Source organism: Anas acuta, chromosome 9 (assembly GCF_963932015.1).
Source record: "Anas acuta chromosome 9, bAnaAcu1.1, whole genome shotgun sequence".
Lineage (NCBI taxonomy): Eukaryota > Metazoa > Chordata > Aves > Anseriformes > Anatidae > Anas > Anas acuta.
In genome coordinates this window covers 24,116,699-24,131,278 of record NC_088987.1, presented here as the reverse complement: position 1 = coordinate 24,131,278, position 14,580 = coordinate 24,116,699, and the positions used below count along the sequence as shown (strand labels likewise).

At 34.5% G+C, this 14,580-nt stretch overlaps 1 protein-coding gene across 4 annotated transcripts in view; it reads right to left on the bottom strand.

Moving 5' to 3' along the window:
- Nucleotides 1-53: 53 nt before the first annotated feature.
- The window catches only part of PLS1 (plastin 1), a 40,293-nt gene continuing 25,766 nt past the window's right edge, over nt 54-14,580 (bottom strand). For all 4 annotated transcript variants that reach the window (XM_068691667.1, XM_068691670.1, XM_068691668.1 and 1 more), the window contains exons 9-16: nt 13,171-13,266; nt 11,724-11,919; nt 6,585-6,663; nt 6,174-6,288; nt 5,260-5,393; nt 3,746-3,869; nt 1,483-1,607; nt 54-1,018 (exon numbers count right to left, since the gene is read on the bottom strand). In XM_068691667.1, coding sequence (XP_068547768.1) covers nt 883-1,018; nt 1,483-1,607; nt 3,746-3,869; nt 5,260-5,393; nt 6,174-6,288; nt 6,585-6,663; nt 11,724-11,919; nt 13,171-13,266 — 1,005 coding nt within the window. In that variant the 3' untranslated portion in view covers nt 54-882. The remainder of the gene's footprint in view (nt 1,019-1,482; nt 1,608-3,745; nt 3,870-5,259; nt 5,394-6,173; nt 6,289-6,584; nt 6,664-11,723; nt 11,920-13,170; nt 13,267-14,580) is intronic.

The following is a 14,580-nucleotide window of genomic DNA, read 5'->3' as shown; positions in this document are numbered from 1 at the left end:
ATTTTTTTTTCCCAATCTATAAGGAAATGCAATACATCAATGAACCCCAAAACTGGAACAGCTAGACCTTTATTGTTCTCTTTTACAGTATTTTATGAAAAATAAAAAATCATTTTTTTGGTTCAATTGCAAAAGATAACCTATGCAGATCTAATAATGACATGATTACACTGTTATTTGCTGTTTTTTCCCCCTCAAGACACAGACCGTAAGTTCTTGCTCAATAACAAAACTATTACACATTTAAAGTTATGCTCACAAAAAAAGTTATCAGCTTTTTGAATATTCATTAGCTTCCAGAAATTATCATAGGCCTTCACTTGCTCTCACGGAAGTCAAGGACAAGACTCTCTGACTTCAACAGGACTTAAGCTCTTAAAGAGTAAGGCAAGGATGATAACTTATGCAGTAATACATTATACTATAATATTATAATAATATAACAGGGATAGGAATGCACCTTGATATAGCTATGACTACATGTAGTTAACACCCACAAAAATCAAATGATGTTTCACAATTGGTCCTGAAATAATATATGTAAAGTAATACAGATTGTTACATGCTATGGAAGCTAATACAAATGAAACTTGATTGATAAGGTTGTTTTTTTTGTTGTTGTTTTTGTTTTTTCAAGCAATACAAATTCATTATGTTAATTTGGTAAAGAACATGTTCTGGAAACAATAGTACCCATAAATAATCAATGTTTTATGAAATTGAATGAAATCTTTATATAAACACATTTGGATGTAATTAACGAGAATATTTGTGCAAACATTTTCTCATTTTATTCTGTTCAGCTTCAGAATTCTGTAAGCTGTGAGGCATTCGTCATCTCATCGTCCTTAACATGGCAGAAAGTGATATTAAATCTCTTCATTATTTTATTTTGTTCAGTCCTCTTCCCATCAAACATGCAAACACTGTCATCACCATTTTTGGCTTCACTTCGACCAGATCATCTGGGAGAGCATATATACGAGCACCAATTTTGCGAGCAACTGAAATGGCATACCTTAGAAAGCAAACAAAAATAAATATCATTTAACTTACGTCTACTAACACATGAAGATTCACAGCAACAGATTTTAATAGCAGTGTATGTCCATTCAGTCAACACTTATCCTCTAGGAGGAAATAAACATTATTCTGGTAAACTACGTATTAGCGACTGTACTGGCAGCCATTTTACTACCCATTATTATAGCATTTATGTTTCTCAGAAAAAGTGTGGATTATGGCAGACTTAATAAACCAATTGCAGTGGAGTAGGTGATATCAGCTGTGAATTTGAGTTCATAATTTAAACATGCTAGAAAAATACCTCCAGGATATTGTAATTTAAAATAATATTGTCTTTGAAACAAAGTAACATTAGTGAAATTTCTCTCTGTTAAATTGATAAGCCATATTAATTATACCAGGAAATAAAGCATTTCTACACTTCAGGAAAATACAAAGCATTGATTTAAAACTTACTTGGCATTATTCAATTTGTCTTGATAAGAAAGATCTTCTCTCTTGACCATTTCTGGGCGAATTGCTTTTGGTGCAATGGCATCTATTAAATCTAGCACAGGTAAACTAGTGCTAATTGATTTGTCCTAAAAGAAAATACGTAAAACATTAGCATAAGGAACCTAATGGTTCCTGATTATTCTGTCTTTGCAATGAAAGAAAACTTACAGGCCATCTTAGATACTGAAAACTAGCAGTATGTTTTGTTACTTTATTGCATAAATATTTCCTCCCCCTTTATGTAATCTAATGTTGTTTTCAGCACATCTAAATTGTAAGTTTCACACTCAATGTTGGTATCATTGCACAAATATAAATGGCCTAAATTACTTGAATGAAAAAGTCTTCCCCCTTCCCCAGGCAGAAAGGAACTTTGAAAGAAGTCCAAGCACCAGACTATCCTCAAGATAACAAAATGGTATTTGCGTTCCCAAACTAGTCTGATTTTTTTTTCTCATAAGAGAATTATTTTCTGAAGTAGTTTATTGCCCACTACATTATTTTTGCATCCCAGATAGCATTCTGAGATAGTATGAGCAGTCTATGTTTTGTCTGTAATACATAGATGTATTTTCCTCAAGTTTTAAAATAGAAAATACTGTTGCTGCCATTATTTCTCACCTAATATCACAGGAAATAAGCAGCCTGCTGCAAGATGAAATCAAACCAACAGTTTGGGAAGATAGGGAACCAACATGAAGACAGTTTCAGCAATGCTGGCTCTTGTTTCATCAGAGCCTCGGCTGATAAAACACATGACCCAGCTGCCTTCATCACAAGATTACAGCTATGATTTCAAATTCCATCAAGTTCCACAGAGTCATCACTCACTAACTATGCATTTACAAATAGTAATATACATCTGCCTGAAGACATGGAGTGCTTGGTTATCTCTGCAAGAAAATAAACCATTTTTTTTTAAATTTGTTTCAATTAATGCCAATGTGATAAAACTTGGCTTTCATATTCCACAACAAATAGCAGGGACCTCCATGTTCTCTGCTATACAATGTTTGTAGTAGTAACCCCAAAACATAGACAAAAACTCAAATTGTGAAAGATAATATATACATGAATGTTGTCAAAAATCAGTAGTAAGAGAAGTGTGCTGAAGAATGTCTCTTGTCTGTATTGGTCTACCATCCTCTGAACAACCTTAAAAACAAACAACCTTTCCCCAGAAAATACAGGCATACCAAAATCAAGATGGTGGGACAGGTTATCTTCTTACATTCAATTTATTTATATTAATATTGCTACAATAAATGTAGAAATAGGAGAAGTTGATCATCCCTTTTATGAAGACCAACACCAAATTTACCTTCTACAATAAAAATTAAGTCTTCTGGTATAGAAAGATAATTTGACATTACCTTCTGCCCATTGCTTACCTAATACAATATCACACCAGTGAGCTCTCAAATATTTGACTTGGTAGGTTTTTATGTTCCTGTTGTGAACTACATTGATATAACTGTTTCAGTGCATACAATAAACCTGTATAAGAATGCTATATTTGTGTACAAGTGCAACCCTGCAGTTGATCTACCACTTCTAAGGAATGAAATCAACACAACATGATACATACACCTGACATACATGATTTCTTTCATGCCTAACACTAAGCAGATGAAAGGAAAGCTTTATTTATCAATTAGCTCATACTTGCTGAAATAGATAAGCTCCAGTAGCACTTCAAATTATTATTTGACAGTGACCTGTTCTGTTAGGTCTGTGGCACACCAGCAATGCCATTCAAGCCAACACAGGTTGCTGGTTAAGTTGGGTTCCCTCCACTGGTGCTGTCACACTCTTTTTCAATGGCTGCTATTGAAGAAGCGGTGCGATCTCTTCCTCTCACACCCAGTATTTCCAAAACTGTTCTTCATGTTTGTGCTCATAAATATGAGTGTGCCAATACCCATATAAATGCAAGGTATCTGACACGCCATGCCCAAACACTGGCATGACTTCAGGCAGATGTCCCTTGGATTTTATTTTATTTCATTAACTTTTAGAAATTACAGTCTCTGCTCTAAGATTTCTTGTTACTAATAGAACTGTGAAATACTTCTGAAAATTAACAGACTCTCAAAAATATTTCCTTTTACAATTATGCTAGCTGATACGGAAGAGCCACAGTTAAAGCCAAACTGTTAATGGATCAGATTAAAAATCCTACATCTAGTTATAGGTGGAAAGAAAAGCAAATGTATTTGATTACCTTGAAACTGGTAATTGAAGTTTTCTTATTTGCATTTGAAAGTGTCTGATTCACCCAGTTAATAATAGTTTCATCATTTACTTTTTCCCCCTCTCCAAGGTCTGATAATACATTCAAAGTATACCTTTAATAAGGAAAATAAGAGTCTGAATTAAATCTAAAAGCACAAGTAAAATATTAATTCAGCACAGTAACAATTTTAAGTACTCATCTTCATAAAATACCCTACCTTATAAACTATTAGTTCATTAAATCGCTTTTTCAGTTGTTGCAAGAATAAAATAACATCCTACAACTCAATGTTCAGTATTACATCTTCTTTCTGTATTTTACTCAGCACATTATAGCTAATTTTACTTTCTATGCTTAAACGTGCCCCCTGCATCCAGGCTCAACAGTCCAAGAAATGAAACACTGAGTATTTCAGGGTAAATTAATTTATGGAAAATTCTTTAAAATATTCTTTACCAAAACCAACTTACATTTATTCCTGCTCAGTGCACTAACAAGATTTTAATTTTTACATTACAAAGCTGTGATGGCTTTAAAGTTCTTCCCTGTTTTCAAGTCTATAGCATACATCATCTCTTCCTACTTATCTTCCTTTTTTGATTGCACAAATTTTTAAATCACTCTGTACTTTCAGAAAAACACATGGAATAAAGACAAAATAAATGATGTGCTTTTATATTGGCTGAAGGATAACCAATTTTAATCACAATTTTTAATATGTAAGGTTTTAATTATTGATATATAAATGGATGTATGCATATAGAAACACACACTACCATTGTTTCAATAACTACACAGCATGTAAAAAAAAGTATAAAATTTATATCTCAGAGTAAGTGAATGTTTACAAGTGACTCCACAAAACACTTATTTAAAACACACAAGAAATTTGCACTTAATTCTCGATTCATTCTTAAACATTTTCCTCTATTATTAACCTACCTGAACTCCCATATTTGTCAGGTCAGTATTTAAAATAACAAATAAAAAAGCTAGCAGTGCTGCAGCTTTATTTGTTAATATTAAGTCAAAAAGATTTTGAATTTGTAGAAGTTCACAATGGTTCTTCGATTACAAAAGCTTCAAAATATTTTGGTCAATTTAAATGTTTGAATCAATACAACATGAATAAGACAAATCTTGATCAGAAATTTAATATAGCTTATCAGCTTTTCCAGTAGCATTAATTCTTATATAGAACAGTTATGATTGTGTTTCTATATAACTTTGTTATTTCTACTGCTAGGCTAGAGTCTTGCAATTTTTATGTAGAAGTATGAAATTTCACTCAGATTATGGAAGCTTTTGTACCTGATTACATGTATAACTGGTGAAGGACACTGAAGCGATTGCACCTGTTCTTTCCTCTTACATACACTGACCATCACTGTAACTGTTAGATGAGCTGAACACTTGCTTTAGTTTCCCTTGATGTACAAACAGCAACATATATGAAGACATGCACAGATACATACATGTATCGTATACTAAGCCTAACTTACCTTCTCATCAGCTGCCATATCAAAGCCAAAGTCAGAGTAGGATTGCCCTCATTTAGATCATGTCCAGCAATACCAACCAGAGAGAATTTTGCTTTTGTCTTCCCAAGTTCTACAGCATAATTGCAATTCTCAATCTAAAAGTAAATATATACAAACAATGCAAAAATAAAAAATCTGTAACACAGACCTAGAAACTACGCGTAGTATCAATTATTTTGGCTTACTGTTACCTATCGTGAGATTTTGAAGCTACAGAAATATTTCTAGCGTTTGTATACTATGCTGTTTTTACTATTCTTGCAGATATAAATAGAATTACATAACATTGCAATGCTAATCATATTTCACACCTGAGAAAAAAATTTCTCTTGGTTTTTATCTAAGTAATAAATAGTCACATCAAAACTGAATTGGGGAGAATACTTAGAATACATTATTTTTAAACAAACAGCAGTTTTTTGCCCTACATTTCTGGCTTCATAACGATCACAAACTAAGTGAAAGCTTGGATTCTGCAGGACTTCCACAAATTCTCCTGGCACAACATTAAACTACTCTGCAATACCTCTTGATATAAAAGCATTGGACAACAGTTATGTCATGCCTGAAATTTTTACTGAGATGCCCTAATTAAATCGTAAATTTAATATTGCCAAATGGCAGCCCCATTTCACATTTTGAAACTCAAGTGATAATATTGCTATTTCTTGAAACAATACCTGGAAGATTTTTCTCTCCCCTCCTGTTTCCCCTCACCCCTCCTGTTTGTTTTTTTCTTTTTTTCTTTTTTTTCCTCCCTTCTTTTTTACGCCTAGGACTGTCTCACTAACACTCCAATCTAGACAATCCAGGTTACTAGAAACAGCACAACTGGAAACTGTGAAACTAAACTGTATTTGAGAGTATCTACTCACCTTTTTCATATTACCACCAAGCAGAGGATAAGGACGTTTGTTGACATGGCTCCAGTCAACTGGCACACGAGTCATCTCATACAATTGGAAAATGATTAAAGCATCAGAGAGGTCACTAAATGAGAGTAAGCCAATATTTTAAAGTATGAAATTTCATATGCACAATGAAAAAGTTATTAAATACTTGAGTATTTCTCAATCATGAATGGAATATCTGAATCAGGTACAGCTTAGTGAGTTCTATGGAAAAGTTCCTGTCATGCTGTATGGAAATTTGGAAGTCACTATTTCAGTAGAAATACAACTTCCCTTTATTCACATTTTTACTATATTCTAGCAGATATTCATGAATACCTACTTTCTTATAACCAAGGGAGAACAAAATACTGCTTAAAGAAAAAAAGGTCTTACCTGTATAAATGGTTAACATATGGGCTTACACCCAGTGAATTCATCCAGTTTCTGAAAGTCCTTTCTTCATTACTTTCTCCTATAGTGACAAATATAATTCTATATAAATTACTTGGAGAAAACATTTTAATAAGCAACATTTAAATGACTCACATACAACCAACAAGTCACAGCTCCTGCACTATGGTGTGTTTTTTTTTTTTTTCCTCCTCTCCTTAAAAATAAGTTTATCATTTCCATAACAGTAGTCCCTAATGGCCAATAAGTAGAGGTGATCTTATCAAGGTCAGGGTCCCTCAGTTCTAAGCAAATGGCCAGAGAGCACAGGGTCCATCTTTGTGGGTGTGTGTAAACGTATCTTAAAAAATAAAAAAATAAATACAGAAATAGACCGTTCATTGGTTTTGTTTTAGATGAATATATAATGGTGCAAATGGTGATAAGTAATAACCAAGTTAATGACTAAAGTTCCTAAAACTAAATCAGTGGAAAGTATATTCAACACTTTAAATCTGTTCAAATCTTTATTCAAATCTTTAAACGTGTTTGAAATCACATTTTTATTAAAGTTTAATATTAACACAATGCAATTGTGTCAAACCGTAGAACTACAGTTGTAGAACTTCTGTAGACTGTTACAGTTTGCAGAACTACAACTGTAGAACTACAGTTCTACTCTCTCCACACAAGTTCCCAGTATTAATTTATAAAGGTCCTCCAAAGCAACAGACCTCACCTTTTCAGTTTTTAACAATGGAGGCTCAGCAGGGCAGTATTATACTGATAAAATGTGTGAAGCTGTATACACTGCCAAACACACTAGTTATTCTTGCAAAATTAACTTTCAACTCTGGAATTGTTGGAAGTTTCAGTTATGATTGACTTTTTCCAACAGAATAGACTTCATAAAAGCCTTCCAGCAATCCTACCAGTTACTTTCCATCCTATGAGAAATGCAGAAAATTCAGTAGAAAAAAAGCCTTCATTTTCCTGACTTAGGTTGTTCTTATTATAATCATGAACCCCTTAACTAATGTTCTTTCTTTATAAGGTTACAGCTTGCAGTAATACACTAAATAATGTTGTATGTAGAAAATTAAAGTTAACAATGAATCTGTGGCCAATTATTTGTGAATCAATGCTACATAAGCCATTTCCTCTTACATCAAAGAGCAACAATTAAAGAAATACTTAGCCTGAATACATGAGCTTGCAGTAAAATCATTGCTTTGTTCTGTTGGTCTGATAATCCAGTTGAAAATAGAGAGGACACCGGGAGAGAGAAATTCTCCATAAAGAATGATAGAATAGATTTCACAGAATGAAACTTATGAAAATCTGAAGATTTTTCTTCACCTTTTCCTCAGAGGATAATGGCACTGAGTTTGTCTAATGAGGTTTATGTAGCATGAAAACAGCCTCATTTAGTTCTGCAGTTCATGCCGACAACAGAACAATTACTGTTTTTGCAAAGTGAAGTTGATGTTTAAAAACTTGCATCATCAGATTAGAAAGAACCTCCTTCATGTTACTTTTCCATTAAATTGATGTTATGGATCTATTTTTAGATAGAGGTTACAGTTTTAATATAGATCTTCTTGTCTATATAAGAACACCCAGACTTGAAAATAGATCTATCACAACCTTAACAAATTCAGATATTTTTGTGAGCTATTTCAGTTGTAACTAGCATGTTCCAAAAGAACACATTTTATATTAAAAAAAAAAAACACACACAAAACTGTCAGCCAGTTTACCAGTTATTTTCCAATTAATCAGAAATTGATTATATTCATCCTACTGCTGTATTTCCTTCCTGAATCATGAGATCTTTCATATGGAATTCAACCTGGTATTTGTTTCAGATTCACTTACAAAAGTTACCAGAGATTCATTGACGAATGAATGCATGTTGAAAGAAATAACACTATTCTGCAAGGTCTGCAGGCAGTAGTTACCTTTGTTTCACATATTTCTTCCCAAAGCAAAACTTAAGACAACAATGGATTACGTTTGGTGATAAATAACATCAGCCTTTTTTGATAGTAAAGAAAATCAAAATAGAAGCATGAGAGTACTTTAGAGGTACTTAAGGTCATTTTTTTGTTTGTTTGTTTGTTTTTTAAATGTTTTGCTTTTAGTACTTTTTTAGGCTTACTGATCCTTGGGTTAATTGACAGTGCCTAAAAATTGACCACAAAGTGCTTTTAAGGACACTTGTCCATTGCAAAGATGAGAACCAGGTTACTTAATGAACTCTTACTAAAAGCACAGCTACAAAAAATTACTCGGCAACTGCACTCAAACTGGGAATTTTACAATACATGCTTAACACTGCCAAAAGAATCCCAAGTAGACAAGCAAGACCAAGAGCATGCAAGTTGGGAAACCCATTTGGTCTAGCAGGAATTCAATACAGTGTATTTAATATGCCACTTTAAACAAATCCCTTTATCATGCAACATGTAAATGTTCTTAAGTCTTCCAGATGGCTCAGAACCAATTTTTTTCTCTCCATTCTTTTATTCAAAATATACCTTGTCATCCTATCAGGAGCATATCTTCTGCTGAGTGGTGCAGCAGATAGCCAAAATCATAGGAAAACTGCAGAAAAGGGACAGAGCTACACAAAAGAGAGAGGAGCAAATTTGGTAGTATCCTTTATATTTATAGCCATCTCTTTCTTCTCTGAGATTATACTATGGAACTGAATGAGGAGTAGCAATAAGGATGGGGTCAAGATTCAAAGGGCTTCCAATACCTGAGATTCTCTCTGAAAGACAACAGAGCTTAAGATTTAAGTTTCCACCCTAAATTCAGCTGGCCTGAGTGGGAATAGTTAACCCGCTCATGTTAACAGTCTTGAAGGCTGCCAGCAGACTTAAAAACAGCCTCAGATAACATGCATGCTGGACAAAAGATGGGTGGACATGTTTCCATGTTCTCCTCCCCTCAAGAGCTCAGCTTTCTGGGAGTTAGATCCCAAACTCTGGTGCCTTTCCTACAAGTGAGAATTTCCTCAGAGCAACAGCAACATGTAAAGGTGATGCATTCACTGAGGACTCCATTCTCCTCCTCCCACCCCACACAGTATCAGATGTTTATTTCCTTTTGGAAAAATATCTGATGGATATGGTCTCTGCACACAAGTGACCACCACTAGACATATTATCAGTCTAAATTCCAATTTATGCCTAGTGTTTATTGTTTTAAACCAAAAAGAACAGCCACATCATATTTTTGGGGTGGAATGATCATGGAAAAGGTAGAATTTAGTGCAAGAAAACTAAAGCTTTCAAGTAGCTCTACTCACCCACGTACATAAGCTTTAAAACTTAGCTTATGGAAGGTTAGATTCACAGAAGGAACTATATGGTGTTTGACTTGTTCACATCTTGCCCCCATTTTATATGCATCATATTAGACCTGTGGTTTTTTTTTTTTTTTGAGTTATACTAAATTTAATATTAAAGCAATAGAAAAATACAAGAATGATGCAGCAAATCAACCAGCAGAAAAGGACAGATACAATTAAAACACTAGATAAAAATCACACCAAGAAAAATGCAGAATAAATACTTTAACAGAGTACAGAAAAGTACTAAATACAGTACCTACATTAGGAGGGGTCAAATCTGGATTTCATGAAGCAAAATAGGAAAGCATTATAAATTATGAGTCAGATTATAACAGACCATCTATGATGACACTATAAAGAAACAAATAACATTTTGTCTAACAGTACTTTGAGAAAAGGTTAGCCAATATACAGGACTTAATAGTAAACAAACAAACAAAACACACAAGAACAACATTGTTTTTGGCTAAAATAACTATCGATAGTTTAGATCTATATGGCAACACAGGAGTTATTATTTGGGGGCAGAAAGGAGCCTTCTACTTGCCTTTAAACAGATAATGCTGTCGTAGTTATCCATCTCTAAAATAGTCACTATAAAAAGCAACTTACATTTGGCCTGTATTTACCATTAAAGAACAGTACTCTAGTATTTGGTGATTACATATTCTACTTCCACACAGCTCCTGCACACGATTCTAAGCATGTATTTCCAATAAAATTGCAGCAGAGGAAGAACAAGGCTTTTCTTCAATCGTTTGTCACAGACAGCAAGGACTGCAGTGACTAGGGATGTCACAGCTGGAAAAGGAAGACTGCCTCCTGTGCTTTGATGCCTCTACCAAAGCTGGCACCCATAAAACCAGAAAAGCAGGAAGCCTGAAACAGGAGTGGTCTGAGGGGTACAAGATTTATGAAATAGGGTTGTAGCAGAGCAGGAAACTTATGAGAAAGCTAGAAGCAAAGGAAGATGGACTCACCTAGATGGAAAGGAAACCTGATAGGAACAGTGTAAGGAAAGCAAGAGCAGGCAGTGCAGAGCAATGTGCTAACATTGTGAATGATTCTCTCAAGTGCGGCAACCCTCCTTCTCACCTTTCCTTTGAGATCAGCGAACAACTGAAATACACTGGCTATACTGTTTCATTATCCTGGATTAGCTGGTCCACAGAAAGGGTAGCAGCCAAGGATTACTATTCCTTTATCTCTAGCATTAGGGATCCGAACAGCACAATTCAAGCACAGTACAAGCTCACAGATATGCTAGGATCCATACAGGTTGTTGGTGCAATAGATTTGTACAGGTCATTTATACATAAGCTTTTTTTTTTTTTTTAAACATCAGTTTCCAGTTTTAAAAATGCAACCAGCTATACACATGTATATAAAAACTACAACCCGTGAGAAGTACTTTAGAAGACATCGTAGATTTTAAAAGACAGTTGCATAATATAGTACTCCAAATTAGGAAAAGCTGTATTTGTGCATCAGCTAAAATACAATTAGTAAGGCAAGAAGCACAAGAACCTGGAAAAGCCATAAGAGAACAGGCTTTGCTCCTGCAAGTGAATAATAAGAGATTATTCATGAATAGCCTCTGGTCAAGCTAATGAGGATTTCTACTACAGGCTTATGCTGAAAGCTAATGAAAAATATGCACTCTATATGCTGGTGTTAACACAGGCACCATCACACAGGGATCCTTTATCACAACCTAGAAAGAATACTTAAACAGAAGTCATTAGCGTTCTTATCTCCTATATGCTTAGCAAGTTGAGTACCTTCTAATAAATTGAGATCATAAGATGAATTGTCAGGCTTGTGTAGGGCTGGATGTGTGTTAAAGAGATTTGCAACAAAAGCCAAATTGAGTTTAGGGTTGCCTGCAACCACATCTGCTGGAGTTACAAACTGCCTGCAGCCCAATTTGTCTGCCTGTTGGAGCATGTATTCAGCCCTCTTCAGGTCATTTTTCTCCTGAAAAAGAAAAAACCACAAACATATTAAATTGTGACAAACAATTGCATGTTCTGACTGAAGCTGTAGTCTAGCAAATCTTGACCTGTGTCTCCCTCATTCCCCTAATACCCAAGCTAGCTCTCACAGACTTTATCAATTCCCCTCTTCCTTCCACTTTTTCTGTCCTTCATTTCTGTGGCTGCCTGTTCAGCATGCCCAGTGAATCACAGCAGATAGAGGTGAGTGGTTATGTTTTTGTTTCCAAGCTGTTGATTCCCTTACCAAATATATTTCTGCTATATGAGCTATAGGTTCATAATCACTGCTTCAAACTGGTATTCTCATAAACATGGATGATCTTAGATGATCAGATGATTTCAAAATCCGCCATCACCAAGTTTGGATGTGATATCAAAAGAAAGATAAGGTGATAGATTCTATTTGGCTTTAAATCTTTTTAGTTGGTAACCTACGTGTAATGAAAAGGTACTTTGTATATTCATCTTTATTATTAATCTACCTAGAATAAGCAAGTCTTCAAAACCATGTAACATATACCTTTTGCCTCTAATCTTTACAACATTAAAAGTTACTATTTCAAGGGAAATCAGTTAGCAACTGATTTACTCTTAGAATGAAATAAAAGTCATTAATTCAACACTGGTACACTCAACCAGAACCTTGTTCTATAAGAAGATTGCACATTATTCATACTGGTTTATAACCCATTACAGGAAATGATCAAATAAACTACAGGAAATTACAAAGGAAAAACACACCAACAAAAAAACACTATCTTTTCTCACTCCCCCTAAAAAAAAAAGCAACAAAATAGATCTGCTAGTTACTTGAAAGGTTCACATGATATCTCCAAATTCTATTCAGTCTGAGGAAAGATCACAAAGTTTGTGATGTCAGCTTTTTTTCCTTGCCTGAATTCCAAAAGAATAGAAGTGAAGCAGGATGTTGTAAATTTGATATTGGCAGATCCAACTAAAAATCCCAAACAGTTGCACACTAATGCAAGTAAAACACAGTTCCAAATTTTTCCAATATAGGATGCATAACCCTGTTTCAGCAGTGTCCTGGAACTTGACTCGAGCTTTTCTCATTTAATCTTCTATGACATGGGATAATCTGACTGAGCTGTTGTATGCTTCACAAAAGCAAAAGGCAATTCCAGAACAGCTTTGCAACTAAGATGTTGGATACATATACAGAAGTCTCAGATAATTCCAGTCTTATTTTTTTAAATTTCAGGATACTTACATTGAACCCTGAGAAGTCAATTTTAACAGATATTTCATCAGGGCCATCTCCTTTGGGTGCAATCTGATTTAACAGGTGGTAGTACGCTCTTGAATCCTAAAACACACAGCGTAGTGTTAATAAATGAAAAAATACATAGCCTCTGATAGTCATTTACTACTCTTGCAGTCTGATTCAAAAGCCACACAAGTCAGAAATATGGCACTCTAATTACAGTGAACATGGATGAGGTCATATAGCCACTTTACTATCATATATCACATAGTACTTATTTAGCCAAATGAAAGAACAGAAGTGTAAGCTGATTTTTCTGGATGGTGTTATTGACATTTATTCTGCTGGATGTGAAGTAGACAGCTGCAAGTAAGATAAAGAAATTTACATAGGTTACCCACAAAAAAATAACTACAAAGGAACATGGATCTTATTTTAGGTATTTGTATTTAATTCCTTCACTATTCTTTTCAAATGGTTTCCTAAATTTTTCTATTTCTTATGGAACTAAGTAAGTGGAATTAAAAAATAAGACTGAAGTAGCTCTTTTAAGGTTAATTTATAGAGACAAAACAAGTTAGATTTATTTTACACAGTTTAAGTGTGCTCCTCTGCTCCCCTACCACTATGAAACCATAAAACTAAAAGGCAAACCTACTAATTTTAGAAGTATTATGTATACATGTATACTTCTCTCACATAGGAAATAGATCTTTACTATATTAGCAGTTTTCATATAAAACCATAGTTTGGTTTAATACTAGCCTTCTTGGTGGCATTTGAAAAGATATAACTAAAGAAAACAATTACAGTTGTTTCAATTGAGAAGGTGTCTTACCACCTTAAGGAAACTAGCTCCTTTGCTTTTGAAGTTTTTTCTCTCTCTTGAGCAGGACTTGCTACAGTACTCTGCATACCTTATGCAGAATGACTGAAAACAAGAGAAGAGTTATGAAGACCTGACATCTGCTACAAAGAACCAGCATGGCTTCTAGTCCCCTCAGGTCTTTGAAGTGGCAAACCAGCACAACAGTGATTGAGAGGGGCTGCTCACTTCTTGGATCAAGATTCAGTAGCTACTCCAGACAGCTCTCTAAATAACTGTACTGTCCAGAAGTGGTTTCCTATTCTTCTGTACAATGCCACGTACAAAGTGCAATAACCACTAGCAAATATACAACAGAAGGAGTTTAAAAGCCACACTCTTTTTCCTTTAAAAAAAATAAAAAATAAAAATGATGGGTTTCTACAAACCCACAAAGAGAGAAGGATGGCCAAGTAAAAGGGCAACTAACAGGGTAGTGCAAATTTCCCTAAGTAGCTCTAATAACAAACTTAGAAATTTAGAACTGCCTTGAGCATGGGCTTGCAGGAAATGTTCACTCAGCACTGTGATATATCATATGTGATATGATA